Raw genomic sequence first — 17063 nt, forward strand, 5'->3', positions numbered from 1 at the left:
TATCAGGTACCTCCTGTACTTTGTAGGTGTTCTGTTATTATCATGTACCGTCTGTACTTTATAAGTGTTCTGTTATTATCATGTACCGTCTGTACTTTGTAGGTGTTCTGTTATTATCAGGTGCCTCCTGTACTTTATAGGTGTTCTGTTATTATCAGGTACCTCCTGTACTTTGTAGGTGTTCTGTTATTATCAGGTACCTCCTGTACTTTGTAGGTGTTCTGTTATCATCATGTACCGTCTGTACTTTGTAGGTGTTCTGTTATCATCATGTACCGTCTGTACTTTGTAGGTGTGCTGTTATTATCATGTACCGTCTGTACTTTGAAGGCGTTCTGTTATTATCAAGTACTGCCTGTACATTGTATGTGTTGTGTTATTGACACCCGGTTTTAATGAGATTGTGAGGGACAATATATCTTATATTGTATACATTATTGATGACAGAATTCCATAAAAGTACTATAAATGCTTAAAGTGTAATAAGCACGAAGAGGACAGACAAAAATATTACCACGAGGTATATAGGGCCAAGCAAATAGGCTATTACCACGAGGTATATATAGGGCCGAGGAAATAGGCTCTTACAACGAGGTATAAAGGGCCAAGGAAATAGGTTGTTACCACAAGGTATATATGTCGAAGGAAATAGGCTGTTACCATGAGGTATATAGGACCAAGGACATAGGCTGTTACCACGAGGTATATAGGGCCAAGGACATAGGCTGTTACCACGAGGTATATAGGGTCAAGAAAATAGGTTGTTACCACGAGGTATATAGGGTCAAGAACATAGGCTGTTACCACGAGGTATATAGGACCATGGACATAGGCTGTTACCACGAGGTATATAGGGACAAGGACATAGGCTGTTACCACGAGGTATATAGGCTGTTACCACGAGGTATATAGGACCATGGACATAGGGTGTTACCACGAGGTATATAGGACCATGGACATAGGTTGTTACCACGAGGTATATAGGGCCAAGGACATAGGCTGTTACCACGAGGTATATAGGGCCATGGACATAGGTTGTTACCACGAGGTATATAGGACCATGGACAAAGGTTGTTACCACGAGGTATATAGGACCATGGACATAGGTTGTTACCACGAGGTATATAGGGCTATGGAAATAGGTTGTTACCACAAGGTATATAGGGCCAAGGATATAGGCTGTTACCACGAGGTATATAGGACCATGGACATAGGGTGTTACCACGAGGTATATAGGACCATGGACATAGGTTGTTACCACGAGGTATATAGGGCCAAGGACATAGGCTGTTACCACGAGGTATATAGGGCCAAGGACATAGGCTGTTACCACGAGGTATATAGGACCATGGACATAGGTTGTTACCACGCGGTATGTAGGGCTATGGGAAAAGGTTATTACCACGAGGTATATAGGACCATGGACATAGGCTGTTACCACGAGGTATATAGGGCCATGGACATAGGTTGTTACCACGAGGTATATAGGACCATGGACATAGGCTGTTACCACGAGGTATATAGGACCAAGGACATAGGGTGTTACCACGAGGTATATAGGGCCATGGACATAGGTTGTTACCACGAGGTATATAGGACCATGGACATAGTTTGTTACCACGAGGTATATAGGGCTATGGAAATAGGTTGTTACCACGAGGTATATAGGGCCAAGGACATAGGTTGTTACCACGACTTTCTTGGGCCAGGACATAGGCTGTTACCACGAGGTATATAGGACCATGGACATAGGTCGTTACCACGAGGTATATAGGGCTATGGAAATAGGTTGTTACCACGAGGTATATAGGGCCAAGGACATAGGTTGTTACCACGACTTTCTTGGGCCAGGACATAGGCTGTTACCACGAGGTATATAGGACCATGGACATAGGTCGTTACCACGAGGTATATAGGGCTATGGAAATAGGTTGTTACCACGACTTACTTGGGCCAGGATTAATGTTTACACTGATTGTGTATTGGTTATGTCTGGTTCCTCCTTATCTAATTACATAGTTTTACACTGATAAGAACGACACATAAGATAAAATAAGGTAAACCTTCGTTGATGTTAAACTCTTAGTGTCAATTACGATTTTGTTTTTTATCAGGTTTCACAATAATTTAGATAGATCGCTATTTCTTTTCACTATAAGTCAAGTTTTCGTGTGTACATAACGGCGGTGAGCTATTTGTTTCATGTAATACAACACATATCGAATTGCCACTTCGAGAAGTCTACATTTTCGGATAAACAACCATTTCGTGATAAAACAAATGAAGAGAAACCGTATGGAAGTAAAGACATCAGGATCTTTACTGAACTGAACAATGTCAGCTAAAGTCCTGTTATACCAGTGTGTGTATATTTTTGATAGCACAAAAATATCATTATGTAAATATGTTTTTTGCAAGAAATAATTTCTGAATGTATCTACATATTATAGATAAATACTATCATTAGCAATAATATGACAGATGCCCATTAAATTAGTAATTAGGTATATGATAAAAACACCGCTTTAAAACAGATCGCGTTTTAAATAATACCCGAACGATTAACATAAAGCAGTGTTACATTTTTAATGATATAATAAATGTCTTGTTTATACAACGGTATTCACTGCTTGCTGTTTAAGTGAATATTTAAATAAGTTTTAGAACTAAGGTCCTTACAACTTCAGCCATAATAACTGCACAGAGGCCAGGTAATATTGCAACATTACCATAAGATCAATAAAGAAAAATTATAAATACTTTTTTTTTTTTCTTTTTTTTTTTTTTTTTTAGGATTTTTTCATAAGTTGCATATTTATGGATATACGTTTGATCAAGACAGGCATGTTCAAGTTACCGACGACGAAATATACATAATATCAAATTACTGGAGTTTATTCTATTTACGTACAGATATCTATTGTGTTGATTTCCTTTTCTTCAATGTAACAAGTATTCCGTGAGATCCGTAATGAGTAATTGGTATATCCAGGCCATCTTATCATTGATCTATTGATCAACTTTAATTATTTCTTAACAATGTACTTTTGAGGTTGAAACTGTATTGTCAATGTGTACCAATAAACGGTGACCAGATAGATCAAACAAAGGCAATATGTTTGCATGTATTTATGCATGAAATGAAAGTAACATTTGACTAATTGATATCATCATACCGTTTCCGGCAGAGCAATGAATCGAATATCACCTCGAGTCAAGATACATGAATAAAAAGCAATACTAGTCATCATTATTAAGCATATTTGTAAGTAAACTATCAACAACACAGTCACAAATTAGCAATGTGTATGCCAACCCCAAAAATCAGAGACGCCATTATGAATCTAATTATATGAAATACAATGCTGAAGTAATCATAGCTAAAGAGGATTAATTAATTACCTATTATTCTATGCTAATCGATCAAGTATCGTTAATGCGAAATGGGATTCAATATGCCTGCATCGATAAAGGTTGGCTCAGTCTGCGGTTACAAAGATAATGTGTAATATAATTTACTGTAAATTATCATATTCCCTATCGAATAAGTTCGATAGATCATGTTCGCTTCTATAGCGACAAACGCTGCTCAACAAACACATAATGTGATTTAACGTTACCCGATTGTACTTTTACTATTGTGTGAAATATCAGAAATGATGTATCAATTTCATTCCCTTATGTTTTATTAATTTTGTATTGTGTTATTTTCATTAAGTTTGTCTCGGTATCCTCTAATATCAAAAAGGGAAATTAAATCAAAACACAAAACATAAACACAGAATATATTGGAAAGGTTTCATGTGATTGGCGTTTTGAAAATTATTTCATTTTATCTGAATTGCACGTTTTATTTTTTTACCTAATAAGGCATAACATACGTCTTGAATAAAATAAATCTTTATTGTTTTAAAATGAAATAAAACTCGAATTTGATGAAATATTAAGCTTAGGAAGTTATGCATCTCGTATAGTGTATTATAATAAATCTGTATTCGTTAAGCAGAAATTACACATGCTTGTCACTTCTTAAAGAATGCTGATATCAGTTGCTAGATATGAATTCCTGTGAAAGTTTGTAAACTGGAAAGTAAGACGCGCGTCTTATATTCGTTAACAGTAAGCAAATACAGGTTTATTAATATAAGAAATATCAGGTCGACTTTGTTACCAGTCTTTTAACTTACATTCAAAACAGATTTGAAAAACATATTATAAGTGTAGTGTATGATATGTTGAATGCTCATTGAAGAATAAGGTAAATCCAGAGTAATCATTTCAATGTATATTGGTTTTTTTCATATTATCTACAAATCTGGCGATTTAAAAAAAAATCATACACGTTAATTTATGGGTTTATTCTTTTCTTATAAAACTTGTCCTTGTATGTTGCAATCATTAATAAAATGTCAAAAGAAATTACGATTTATTTTCAAAAAACATCAAAGTTAATCTGTTATCACTGATATTTCGCAGAACTGAAATAATAATATATTGGTTCCTTTCTTACTATATTTGTAAATCGTTTAAAATGTAAAAAGGAGAAAAAAAACTAAGATTCACAAAAATGATAAAACCATCAAAACCGAGAATCAACACGATATAATCACGACATGCGCCATCTGCTGGTTTTTGGTCAAAGGGAAGTAATCCTGAAAATAGTCATGCACAAGTGATTTCCCTTTTATCACCAGAAAATAAATTACTATAATCTCTAAAGTAGCTAATAAGTTAGTATTTTAGTTTGTGCGTTGCTTTGTCAGTTGATACACAGGAATAGCAGCAGATGCTGAATCAATGTTATCCTTTGATTGGATGATATTGTCCTCTTTTCACAACGAAAAACACACCATCCTGCATACAATATAAACAATATAAGGAAAAGATAATCCAACATATTTTAATATATAATCTCACACTTACACCAAGGGGAAGTATTTTTTTAATTAATTTAATTACTTAATTAATAAAATATTTGAAGTACCTGTATAACTAAATATGTATATAATTTGACACGAAATACAGAATTTTGTGAGATCAAATTATAAATTAGATTTTAAAGGATACTAAATATCTTCTACTCTAAATATTTAAAAATTTTTTTGTCAACTTTTATAATATTCTTTTTTGAGACGGTCATTTTAAATATTTTGATAAGTACTTTCATCAATTTGATGCTATTAGCTTAAATGAATTGTCAAATCGGTCGTTAGTCATATAACCAGACGAATGCATTTAATTGACTGACCTTGATTAAGCCTGGTAAAGACACCCAGAGCTCCCGTTGTGGAATCAAGTCCTTTCCACTGTTTCCTTTCTTTAATTTATTAAACAGTACCCCGCCTATTAAATATACCGCTATGACACATATTAATCTGAAATAAGAACATTAAATAGAGGTACAGTATCAATTCTATTTCGATAACCATTTTGTCGCCTTTAAGGGGTTATGGGGAGATTTATTAGTTAAATATGAATATATGTGCATATAGAAGGGTTTAATAATGTTAGGACCTTTAATATACTAGCGATAGAAGATTACTACACAGTATATTTATAACAAAGGCTTGCATCAGCTTCGTCTTTGCCTCATTTACATGAAAATTTAATTTAATAAATACTTCGACATTTAAGATTTTTTTTAAAGAAAATGTAACTATATATAATTTCATTCTTGGTAACAATAAATCGAGCTACCAAAGGATAAAGTATTTCAGGGGTCATATTACCCAGGTGTCTTTATTACTACTTCTTTAAAGAATAGTATGGGATATAAATTATATATCTACCAAATGTTTTCAACAAAATCAGCTTCAACAAAAAATAACACACATATCAATTCATGTAAGATGAAATTAATATTAGACATTGTAGGACTAGCTTATAACACAAGTACTTACACAATTATCAGAATGGTCCCTGCACTTAACCCTAAAGGCTTGAGACATGCATTGGGAGTTGAATAGACATAAATCTGAAACAAACAATAATTGTAAAGAGGATCAATAATTATAGATGGGACTAAGCACAACGTCAAATCTGATGGTAAAAGAACAAAAGGGGGACCAGAAATTACATCGCGCATAAATCATTTATAGATAAATTAGATATTTATACAAACTACATATATATCCAGCATTTTGACACCTGAAACGCTGATTTTTTTTTTTTTTTTTTTTTGTTACCTACCTTTACTTACTTTTATTGTTCCTTCTTTGAGTATCTATTTATATCTTTCTATATGTAATATTGCTAGTTTATTGCAGATGTTTCAGCTTTAGGAAATGCAATGTTTTTACATTCGTATTTCTTTCGTGTACTATTGTTGGTTTCATGTTTAGTGTTTGACTACTGCATTTGATATGAATTCGTTCTTTTCGAGCAAATAATAAGATAAGATAAGAAAATTGCCTAAACGAAAAGCTGTACAACGATATTAATAAAAATGTAAAATGTTGCGCATGTATTTTCGTCATAAATCGTATGCCGTTGTAATGATAGGTCATAACTTTTACTGAATCTTGTCATTAATCCAAATCTTCTTACATATAATGGAGGCTGTGAATTTGGGATTTCACCCACAGGAAGGAAGTCCTCTGTTGTGTCACACTGTAGAACTACAGTCGTCGTTCTGATTAAACAACACAACAAATATATACAGCAATACAGTTAAAATCCATGCTATACCATGCTTTTAATCATTTTCAAGTCAATAAAAACACCTAAACAGCATAGGAAATACACATAGCAACATAATCTTAATTGAAACTAATTCTCTAAAGGCAAATAAGAAAGATTTACAAAATACTTGGATAATAAGACATACTGTGTTTGAAGATCAGCATATTTATGACAAATGAAAAAATTGAATTACGTCGTACAGTTGTACAATATACACAAATATGTTGTAATTACGTTAATTTAGAAAGCTTATAATAAGAATTTTGCTATTTAGATTTAACTCGCTTTAAGTGTTATTAACTCATATTAGATAATTAACTAAAGCAATAACAATAAGCTATCATTGCAACGAATTTTACATTAAAAAGAACTATTCAGTTTCATTGTGCATACTGGATCTTAAAATGATAATTCGTACTGAAGGTAAATTTTTATTCATACCTGTAAGGTAATCACAGTTTTTTCTTTTATCAAGAAAGATTTTAAACATATATATCTATGCCATTGAAAGTGAATGCTTTTACATATGGCTTTCGTATCTATATCGTGCTATGTACTTTTTAAGGACTTTCGAGTTTTCTTGTCCTTCTTAATATAACCCAATATTCAACAGTTTTATCTATTCGCGCACGAATGGATTAACAAATTATCACCAGATCAGAGTAAATGATAAAATGTACAACGAAAATTAATAAACCTTCAGTATCGTAAACAAAGTTACATTTGATATTAACAAACACAGTGCATGCAGTTTTGGATAAACATCATACCTTGCGTTGTCTGCAGCGACGTAAGTTACAGTTAGGACATTACCAAGATTTGGCTGGTCTATTGATGCTCCGTCTTTGTAGCTAAACGATGCGCTTTCCTGAGTACCAATGTCGTACAACTGGTTTTGGGCACCTGGGACAAGCTGACATGCCTGAATTAATAATCATGTCTTTTGACAGGATTTGTTCAGTTCCTTTCAATTCTAAATTATTTTTTATGAAATGTATCAAGTTTAGTGGCTATTTTATCTTTGTGCTTATCTGGCTTTTAAATGTGTGAATGACATAAAGCAATATAAGACTACTTCCAACGAAATTTTATGAATCTCAACAACCTCAAAAAGGGACTTTAGACTTGAAGCATTACGATAAAAAAGATAAATAATAAACGAGTAGACAGAAGGTCAATGCAGTCCAATAAAAACTGTTTAACGGTGAATGGCTCATCACATCCTATGTACTGAGATGGGCAAGGACAACTTCTTCGCGGTGGTTGTCTCTATAGCACCATTCACCGATGATAGGTTTTACGGAATGCAGTTTATTATTGGTATATTGATTCCATTAATCCTACAACTAAGCTGTTAAAAATTGTAAATAAATAGTTTATAATCGGTAAAATGAAGTTGGAAAACAACAAATGGTAGTGATAAAGCTTCCTTTGCGGTAACCTTATCATAATCTTGTGAACAATCAGTATCTAAATGTAGAAATGTTTAATATTCTGACTGCAATATCGAGAAGGATAAACGAAAAGTGCAACTGTCAAAGTCTGAAGTGGGAGGTGACTGCATCAAGTGAGTGCGAACGTTTGTGAGAGACTGATATGTTTGTGTGAGCCTCCTTGTTATAGTGCTACCACACTGAATTTTACAGCATGCCGAAAACGACCTTACCAGTCGTTATACTAAGTATTTAGTAAGAACTAGTTACCATTTCTACAGATATATCTTGACTAGATGACAGAACTCAACACATTCAGATGAATCGAATTTAAAGAAGTATCGATAATTTAACTTTTGAAGATGCAACACCAAAGTGCACATTTGACTTTTGAAATTTTGGCCATCAAACAAGAAATGACAACGCAAATTATGGTCGATTTATCCTGAATTGTTCTTTAATACATTTTATTACAATTTGGCAGTAAAATACATTTTAAAAATCTACCCTCTTAGGAGATGTATCTTGACATTTTGAGTTTTGAACAACCTGAACGTTTGCTTTTTATTCACTGCTTTGAAATGCAATGGTTTACTTTCTAGAAGCAAAATAAATGGAAGGTTGTAAAGGAGGGGCTCTCAACAAATCATTGTTGTTTAAACTATTTGTTTTCTTTAAATTCATATCTTAAGAAAAACGTTGTCTGATTCTCATCAGAAAATAACGCAGAGTGACAAATGAAAATTGTTTGCCTTATTTTCAAGCGCATCATCATATTGTTTTCTTTAAAGTATATCCTTAAACATTTTTGTTAGAACATAGATTTGTCATGTCAGGGATAAATGATAACTAATTCATTCCTTTTAAAATAAAATAAAAGGAGAATCAAATGTTATATCATATCAATTTCACTCGTATGCCAGAACGAGTCCATTAAATGTCATACATTGTATATGTTGTGGCCCATCTTCATAATACCGGACAATCCTGTGAGTGTAAACATTTCTATGATGTTCAGTGCCATACGATATATCGTCAAATATTAATTTTTCACGATACATTTTTTGTTATTAAGGCTACACTAATCTTATTATTGGTTTCATGTATAATTCTATTTCAGTGTCTTCTGGACTAATATGGAATGTGTTCATAATGTAATTGATTATTTAATAACATGTCGCCTGTTGGACGAATATGGTATATACTCACTGCCACAGATTTACAGTTATCAAACTGAGGTGGTAAGCTGGGGTCCGTTTCATCAAAGCTGTAACATGGGTTATATGAATATAAGCTGCCATCTGCTGCTGCTACGTCTTGATATCTGAAAATAATGTTCCCAAACTTTGTTATAAATCTCGACTAAGATATGAAAAAGAGTATTTCTATTCTATGTCATAGAATAGAAGCATTCAATATGACGGTAAATACTAAAGAGAGTCGTTTTTTTCAGTCTATTCGAATTTTTGAAGTTATACTTTTCAAGGTTTTTATCAAGATCTAAACATAAGAAAACGAATGTTATTTTTTCTAGATTTCCATGTTCTATAATCTTGTCTTCAATTTATATTTCAATGTCCCATCTTTTTTTTTGTTTTTTTTTTTTTTGTTTTTTTTGTTTTTTTTTTGTTTTTTTGTTTCAATCTGTGTTTAGTTAAGTTTTATGGCCTGTAGTATCCTCCCAATAGCTAGCTGCCAAGAGGGACAAAGTGTAGAGAAAGAAGAGCATCTGGAAATAAAAGAAAAAAAATCCCAAATGTCGCAATTGAGGAAATATATCTAGTTTATTCTTTTAAGGTGCCCCTGACACAGAACAAAAACTCCGATTCTGCAAGTGATCCTATTTCAGTCGCATCCTATGATCCCATAATCTCTCCGATTTCCCTTGACACAAGACATCGATGAAGCCATCCTAAAACTCCAAGGAGTGTTAAAAAATAGCCTTCTCTTATGATATGCATGAGAAACAGCAGGGATATTTTCCCCGTCTTTTACACAGATCTATCTAAATTTGCCAGAAAAATATCGCGGATTGCTAATTGCACGCTGAATCTGATACTTAAACACTCTTTCCGACAACATTCTGTTATGAACAGCTTAACGTAAGTACAGTATCTATTAACTCTATAACATTTCATTCTGTTGTGAACAAGTTAACGTTAGCACAGAATCCCTTACCGTTTTTAAACTTCATTATGTTTTGAAAATATATCTGTTTTATAAATACATAGATTGTGTAGTATCCTTAACATGTACTTGCCCTTAATTGTGTGAACACACTGCATTGTGGTTTTAACATCTCAATTTCAGTGTAGATTTCCTGGACTATCTCACACTACATTCTGGTGTGAACATCGCAATGTTAGTTCAGTATCCATAGTCTTTTTACACTACATGGTGGTGTGAACATCTCAATGTTAGTTCAGTATTCATAGTCTTTTTACACTACATTGTGGTGTGAACATCTAAATATTAGTTCAGTATCAATAGACTTTTCACACTACATTGTGGTGTGAACATCTTAATGTTAGTTCAGTATCAATAGACTTTTCACACTACATTGAGGTGTGAACATCTAAATATTAGTTCAGTATCAATAGACTTTTCACACTACATTGTGGTGTGAACATCTTAATGTTAGTTCAGTATCAATAGACTTTTCACACTACATTGAGGTGTTAACATCTTCATGTCAGTTCACACTATATTCTGGAGTAAACATCTTTACAATATCTCGTGACGGTTTCTCGGTACCTTTGAGCAGTTCACCTTTAGTTTTCCCATACATGCAGTAACCTTTATTTTTATCCTCCATTCTGAATCAAACATCTTACCGCATGTGCTATATTTCTTTATTTGTTTACAGTCTATATTGTGTTATAAAGATAATACTTTAAGTGATCATACTCATAAATCATTGGATAAATTAACACTCCGTTATAATCCTTACTTTGTCGAAGACTTTGTAGCACCAGGCTTCAGATCAAGTACCCCATCACTGCATTCACACGAACACGACGATTTCCTCTTACATGACTGGGCATTAAGTGTCCAACAACATAGAAGTATTATTACAATGACATAGATATATCCTTTCATTCTCAGCAGCTTACTACACTCACACCGTGATTTTGTCTCTTTGATACCTACTAGTATCGACACTACATCTGTGGCTACTTGTGCATGTGTGAAATATCATACGAAGTTAGTGTACACATACGGGCACATTATCATAGCGAGTTTACCTTCGTACACTCTATATATAGTATATTATCTATTAGGAAGTGTTTATCATTAACAATGCAGTTATGTTGACATTGTTATATCAGCTTTCGATTTATCACAATTTACCTGTTATTAGTAATATATTGCAGTGTTGGCAACATTGCGTCATTCTTTATGTTAACTTTTTTCTCATTGATTGTAAATGTTCCTAATTTCTACCTATAACTTGAGTCACATTCTTGTTATCATTAAATGTGGCCTTTAATCAGAAGTCCATCATTCCACAGAGATAAAGTCATATTCAAATCACAAAGATAACCGAGTACATTTAACAAGTTACAATCTCCATAATCAATGGTGAGATTTGAAACGAGTTTGAGATCGCAGTAAACATATTGTATGTTCGCGAGTTTTGTTTCGGCATGCATTATTTCAAGTCTTTTTATTAGCACTATTTCAAAGAAAACACTCTTGATAAAAAGGCTGTAATAATACTTATTAAGAATGCATTATCACTTTCCCGCATTTTTGACTTGCCAATATATTAAAGAAAATCTTAGTAAAAAGGCTGTAATAATACTTATTAAGAATGCATTATCACTTTCCCGCATTTTTGACTTGCCAATATATATGAAATCACACGAGTCACAGCTATCTGAATTCATTAACATCAATTAAGAATATAGTTTAAAAGTATTCAGTAAATTATGTATAGTATGTAAATGCGTTTGACTTACAAACATGTTAAACTATTATCATACATTACTATTATCACAGCAAAAATTATAGATTTTCCTGCGTGGAACAACCGATGAAGCTATTAGCTATTTATAAGATCCTATCTTCACAAAAACGACACTCTTTCATTTACAGGTTTCTATACATAGTGTGGGCAGTGATGGTCGTGCAAACGTTTCTGACATTATGCTAGGTAATTGACTAAAGACACCCGAAATGTATAGTGCTTTCATTACCTGCTGTGAATTCACAATTTTATTGATTTCCCAATGTAATGGGAACATTTTATTATCTTTTAAAAGTAACAAAATTTATATATATATATATATATATATATATATATTGCGTTTGACTTCTATTTGTAGACACAAAAATTATGTAATATATGATAAAACAGTTAATGGGAGATAACTCTGGTTTAATTTTTGGAATGTTCATTTTATTAGATAAAGTCAAAATCTGTTTATATGTTTTACCTAACATGATAATGGGATTAATGCACATTTGTTGATAACTTATCGTTTATGACTTCCATGTAATACGTCCATGCTATTCGTCCCTGTGTAACAACAGATCGACCGTCCCCACCTTGGAGATGGCAGTTCATTAACAAATAAACATTATCTGGTAATCTATATGATGGTTTTAAAGGTATATATATCCATTTACACAAATGATGAGTGCTTTCATTAATTTGTTGATATATGTTTTGTCACAATATTTATTGATTTAGGTAAGGACAGTAATAGGGCATGTAACATTTTATTTCTTGTTAATTGTTTTTATATCTATATATATATATATATATATATATATTATCTGACCATTCGTCTTTATAAATTGTAGTCCACAAAAATTATGTAATATATGTTAAAACATAAAACATGGATGAGATAGAGGATGTTTTCATTATCATGACACCTGGACAAGGAGAGTTGTTTTCATTATGTATAAACATATTGCCCTTAATGTTTTACCTAACACATGATAAGGGAAATAATTGTTTCAGCATTCTGCTTTATCAAATTATATTTCAAGTGATTGAGTCCTGGTTATACGAACCATTACAATTTCTTGCAGTTGAAATTGAAATTATTACTCTCTTATTTGATGCACTATTAATGACATTTCTGTGATGATTTTCATGGTGATAATCTCTTGCTATTTGATGTATTCACCTTTTTCCAAGAGGATCTTTTTTATCAAAATATCATCGATTGTTAGAATATATTGATCAAGGTTTATACAATTCTGGCCTTCCATACAATGATAACCCTATACCCCGCCAAGTTTGTTTAATAACTTGCAAAGACCTAGGTAGTCCAACTGTCAAGGGTTTATTCTAAACATCAATGAAATCACTTTCATTAGTTGTATATGTTTTGCATTGGCACTACAATAAAGATGAAACATCGGATGCTTTACCACTGCTATACATCCGGGCATTATACCCAACCGATGAATATTTCCAAAACAAAATTCCGATGATGCAGGATACAAAATTCATAATATCACTCATGTTGCATGAGACACCTATAAAGGGATTGTTGCCATCAAGTTTAAATTACAATACTTCTGTTTTCATCCAAGATTAGGGTTAATAAATCTACCAAATGTTGTATGTTTAAGTTGCCTATGAAATTGACAAATTAGCATTGTCTGTGCACATGGATACATTTTGGAAGGGACGAACATTTTCGGTAATTGTTCAGTAGAACGTTTATAACGAATCAAAATACCATACGTAAAAGATTTACAAAACACCAAAAGAGAATAAAAGGTTATTTAGAACTTGGAATTGCTCAATTTTTGGTCACTCATATGGATTCTCATATCATAAGATCATGTGAATGTTGTCGTTTGCTGCAACATTTGCAAATATGGCAATTAATTCTGAATCATTCAACATCAAGACATAAAAAGGAATAATCCATTAGGTGATGCCCACACAAAACTGCTCCTGGACATGATTAATGTCTTTGAAGTACAAAACATGGGCAATAAAGAAGAAGAAGAACTCATAGATATATTCAAAGCAAACTCAGTTTAGTCAGCAGTGGAAGCCTCATCTATTGAAAGTCAGCTTTCACAAACTAGAATGAAAACGAAAGGAAAAAACGTGTAATCATATAAGATTGTGCAATGTGAAATGAATTTTTTTTCTGGGACAAACCACCATGTAAAGAAACTTTTGAAATCAAATTTTTGACAATTACAGACACCAACACCGTAGCAAATTACGACAAGCGCATGTATGCGACCTCACAATAAAAAGTGTCCAGTTCAAATGTTGGAACTGATTCAGGCCAAAAGTGACTCAAACAGCACTTCATTTTTTAATGTGTTACAGAAGCTATGATGATAACAGAAGAATTCACATTGCTATGATTCACTTGGACAGATTAGTATCTTATGTTACATGCCAGACATACGAAAGTTTGGAAAATATAGTTAACGATACACAGCCCAGTGCTTATGTATAACGGTGATGCACAGCTGGTTACCCTAAGGGCGAACCGTATTAATTTTATCGGAAGGTAAGAAGCTACACAAGGAATTGTTCCAGCGACGAGAAACAATCAATCACCAAAACATTGTCTACTGTTGCTAGGGGTAGTGAAAAGTCATGTAGTTCTGAGAGTTCTTCCCTAGAAATCCCACTCGCTCACATGTTGCTTTTCCGTACAGATTGAGAACAACGCCAGTCACAACTGTCCAATCATAATTGAAATACAATCGAACAGCCAGCTGTCACAGCAAGTTATCTCGTCTCGCAAGTCACGTCTGGTTTCTTTTCAAATCGATATTCCATATATGTAGTTTAACGTTCCATAAATGTAAAACATAGTATCAGCAAGGCTTCAAGCTGTCCACGTCATGACTGAAAAAAATGGCTTCCGTCTTTCATTTCTAAACCTGCGCACTTCGTCTAAACGTTATCCGTTGTTATACATGTCCATGTAATTACATTACTTTGAAATATAAATATAACAGTTATAACCTGTACTTTAGATTTCTATATTGTTATTGTCAATCTTACTGAAATATGTTCAACTGTTAAAACAATACCGAATTTCTGCTATACATTACAACATGTAGACTTGCACATTCCCTTATATTAGAAACACTGAAAAGAATTTCACAAGAGAAAAAGACGTGTTAACTGAGTTGATCTTGTTTATAAACTTTTTCACAGTTCAATAAATTTGTCTGAAGACAACCTCAAGTCATCACCCAATGAAATCGACATAAACATGATTTAGCCCTTAAATGAAATAACTTGCTTTTCATCTGAGAGACACTTCAATGGTAAAGGCATTTAACACATCTTTTGTTTACTCTTAAATAGAGTTAAAATCCAGATTTGTTTTTGAAAAATCGACTGATATACAGTAGTTCTACAGGGCGGAAGAAAAAATGCGCCCGTCCCTCGCCGACGAAATACTGTATAGAAAAGGATACAAAGATGGAAATTGTAATAATGATTCACAATTTCATGAAGGAAAACAGCGCTATATACTAAAATGATTAAGGGAAGGAGGAGGGCGATTTGAAAGTAATATCTAGATACAATTGAGTGACTTAAAAACCATATTTGCCATTGAAGGGCCATATCTCTGATAGAGACAAAATATGCTGCTTATCATATGAATAAAGGTCAAGGCCCGGAAGCTTCGTCCGGAAATAAAGGTCAATCTCAGAGACCAGAAAAACATGATATATGTAACAAATATTATAAGATGTTTAAGCATTTTGCGAGCTGAGAGAAAACGGTCACGTCAGTCTTGGCCGGTTTGGTTGATGTGAATAAAACCCCGCTTATGTTACAAATCCTCAGTGAGTAGAAATTACCTTTTCTACATTAATAAAAGCAATAATGAAAAAGAAGTAAATAAGACACCATAACTATTACTGATAGAAGTATTTTACTACTAGGCTCAAGTCACATTGCAAGCTGGACCTCTAGATCTCAATCGGATTAAAATGCAGATCCTAATTATCGCTTCGTTACTCTACGCATATGATCCCATAAGGGGCTAAATTTGATACCGCCAAATCACAAATCTGTATTGAGCAAATATAACATTTGACAACTATGAAAAGAGCAGCTGTCGATAGGCTTAAGATTGCATAAGACCAATCAATAAAGACGATGTATAATAGTGTTGGCACCACGATCCTGCTGGAATATATTGTTTTATACTTTTGCTTGTGTCATGCAAATGAATTACAACTCTAATCAATGGGTAGTTTATAAAACTGGCTTGTATATTTGCATATGTACTTTCAAAATGTAGGTGAAAATTACCTATATAGAAATAACAAACAAAAAACAAAACAAGTTTGCGTTGAATAAATATGAACATCTTTAATCTGAATGTGTATGTAAAACATGGTACTTTGCTAAGACTAAATCACGACACAATTACGACTGACATGCATGCTCTTTATATAATTCATCATAACGAAATACAATAATGTAACTCTAATGTTATTCTACGTATATTTGTGTGTATGTTTTCCAAGAGACAAGGCACATTATATCTGAAAACAAGGCTTTAACTAAACAAAATATGAACATCCTATCCCTGTATAAAATGAAGACTGATGCGGAGAAAATTTCTAAAAGGGAAATTAAAAGCAACCTTGTATAACATTGTATCATTTTGGTTATACCATCGAACATTTGTAATGTGATATGTTGTGGGTCATATTTAACTACTATCAGGAGAGCTCCGATAGTGTCTCTTTTATCTGAACGGCGAGCATCCTGTTCAGGTTTCTAGTTTATCAACACAAAGCACGCCAATGACTGTAGCAAACAATTTCAAAGTGAAATCAATGTCCTTTCAGCATCCTGTCTTAGAATCTAGTTCGCCTACACAAAACTATATCTGCGTCGTTGGGTCGCTCTGTGTCAACTTCTAGAAGCTAATCAACCCAAGATACATTAATTAAGTTGGGCATCTAGTGAAAGCTGCTTGT

At 33.1% G+C, this 17063-nt stretch overlaps 1 protein-coding gene across 1 annotated transcript; it reads right to left on the bottom strand.

Moving 5' to 3' along the window:
- Positions 1-4800: 4800 nt before the first annotated feature.
- On the bottom strand, positions 4801-11213 carry LOC132546613 (uncharacterized). The gene is made up of 7 exons (XM_060210336.1): positions 11065-11213; positions 9324-9438; positions 7452-7603; positions 6547-6631; positions 5901-5974; positions 5249-5375; positions 4801-4854 (listed from the first exon to the last, which is right to left on the bottom strand). Exons 1-7 carry the CDS (start codon positions 11211-11213, stop codon positions 4801-4803), a joined length of 756 nt encoding a protein of 251 aa, XP_060066319.1.
- Positions 11214-17063: the final 5850 nt, after the last annotated feature.

Source organism: Ylistrum balloti, unplaced genomic scaffold, assembly GCF_031769215.1.
Source record: "Ylistrum balloti isolate Yb309-2 unplaced genomic scaffold, AGI_CSIRO_Ybal_v1 Utg369898, whole genome shotgun sequence".
Taxonomy (NCBI): domain Eukaryota; kingdom Metazoa; phylum Mollusca; class Bivalvia; order Pectinida; family Pectinidae; genus Ylistrum; species Ylistrum balloti.

Excerpts from the sequence above, each read along its gene's own strand:
- LOC132546613 (XM_060210336.1), bottom strand. The coding sequence starts at position 11,213 with ATGAAAGGATATATCTATGTCATTGTAATAATACTTCTATGTTGTTGG. Across the intron at positions 7,604-9,323 it reads ATAACTGTAAATCTGTGGCA|GCATGTCAGCTTGTCCCAGG; the intron begins GTGAGTATATAC and ends TTATTAATTCAG. Across the intron at positions 5,376-5,900 it reads GGGACCATTCTGATAATTGT|ATTAATATGTGTCATAGCGG; the intron begins GTAAGTACTTGT and ends TTCTTATTTCAG.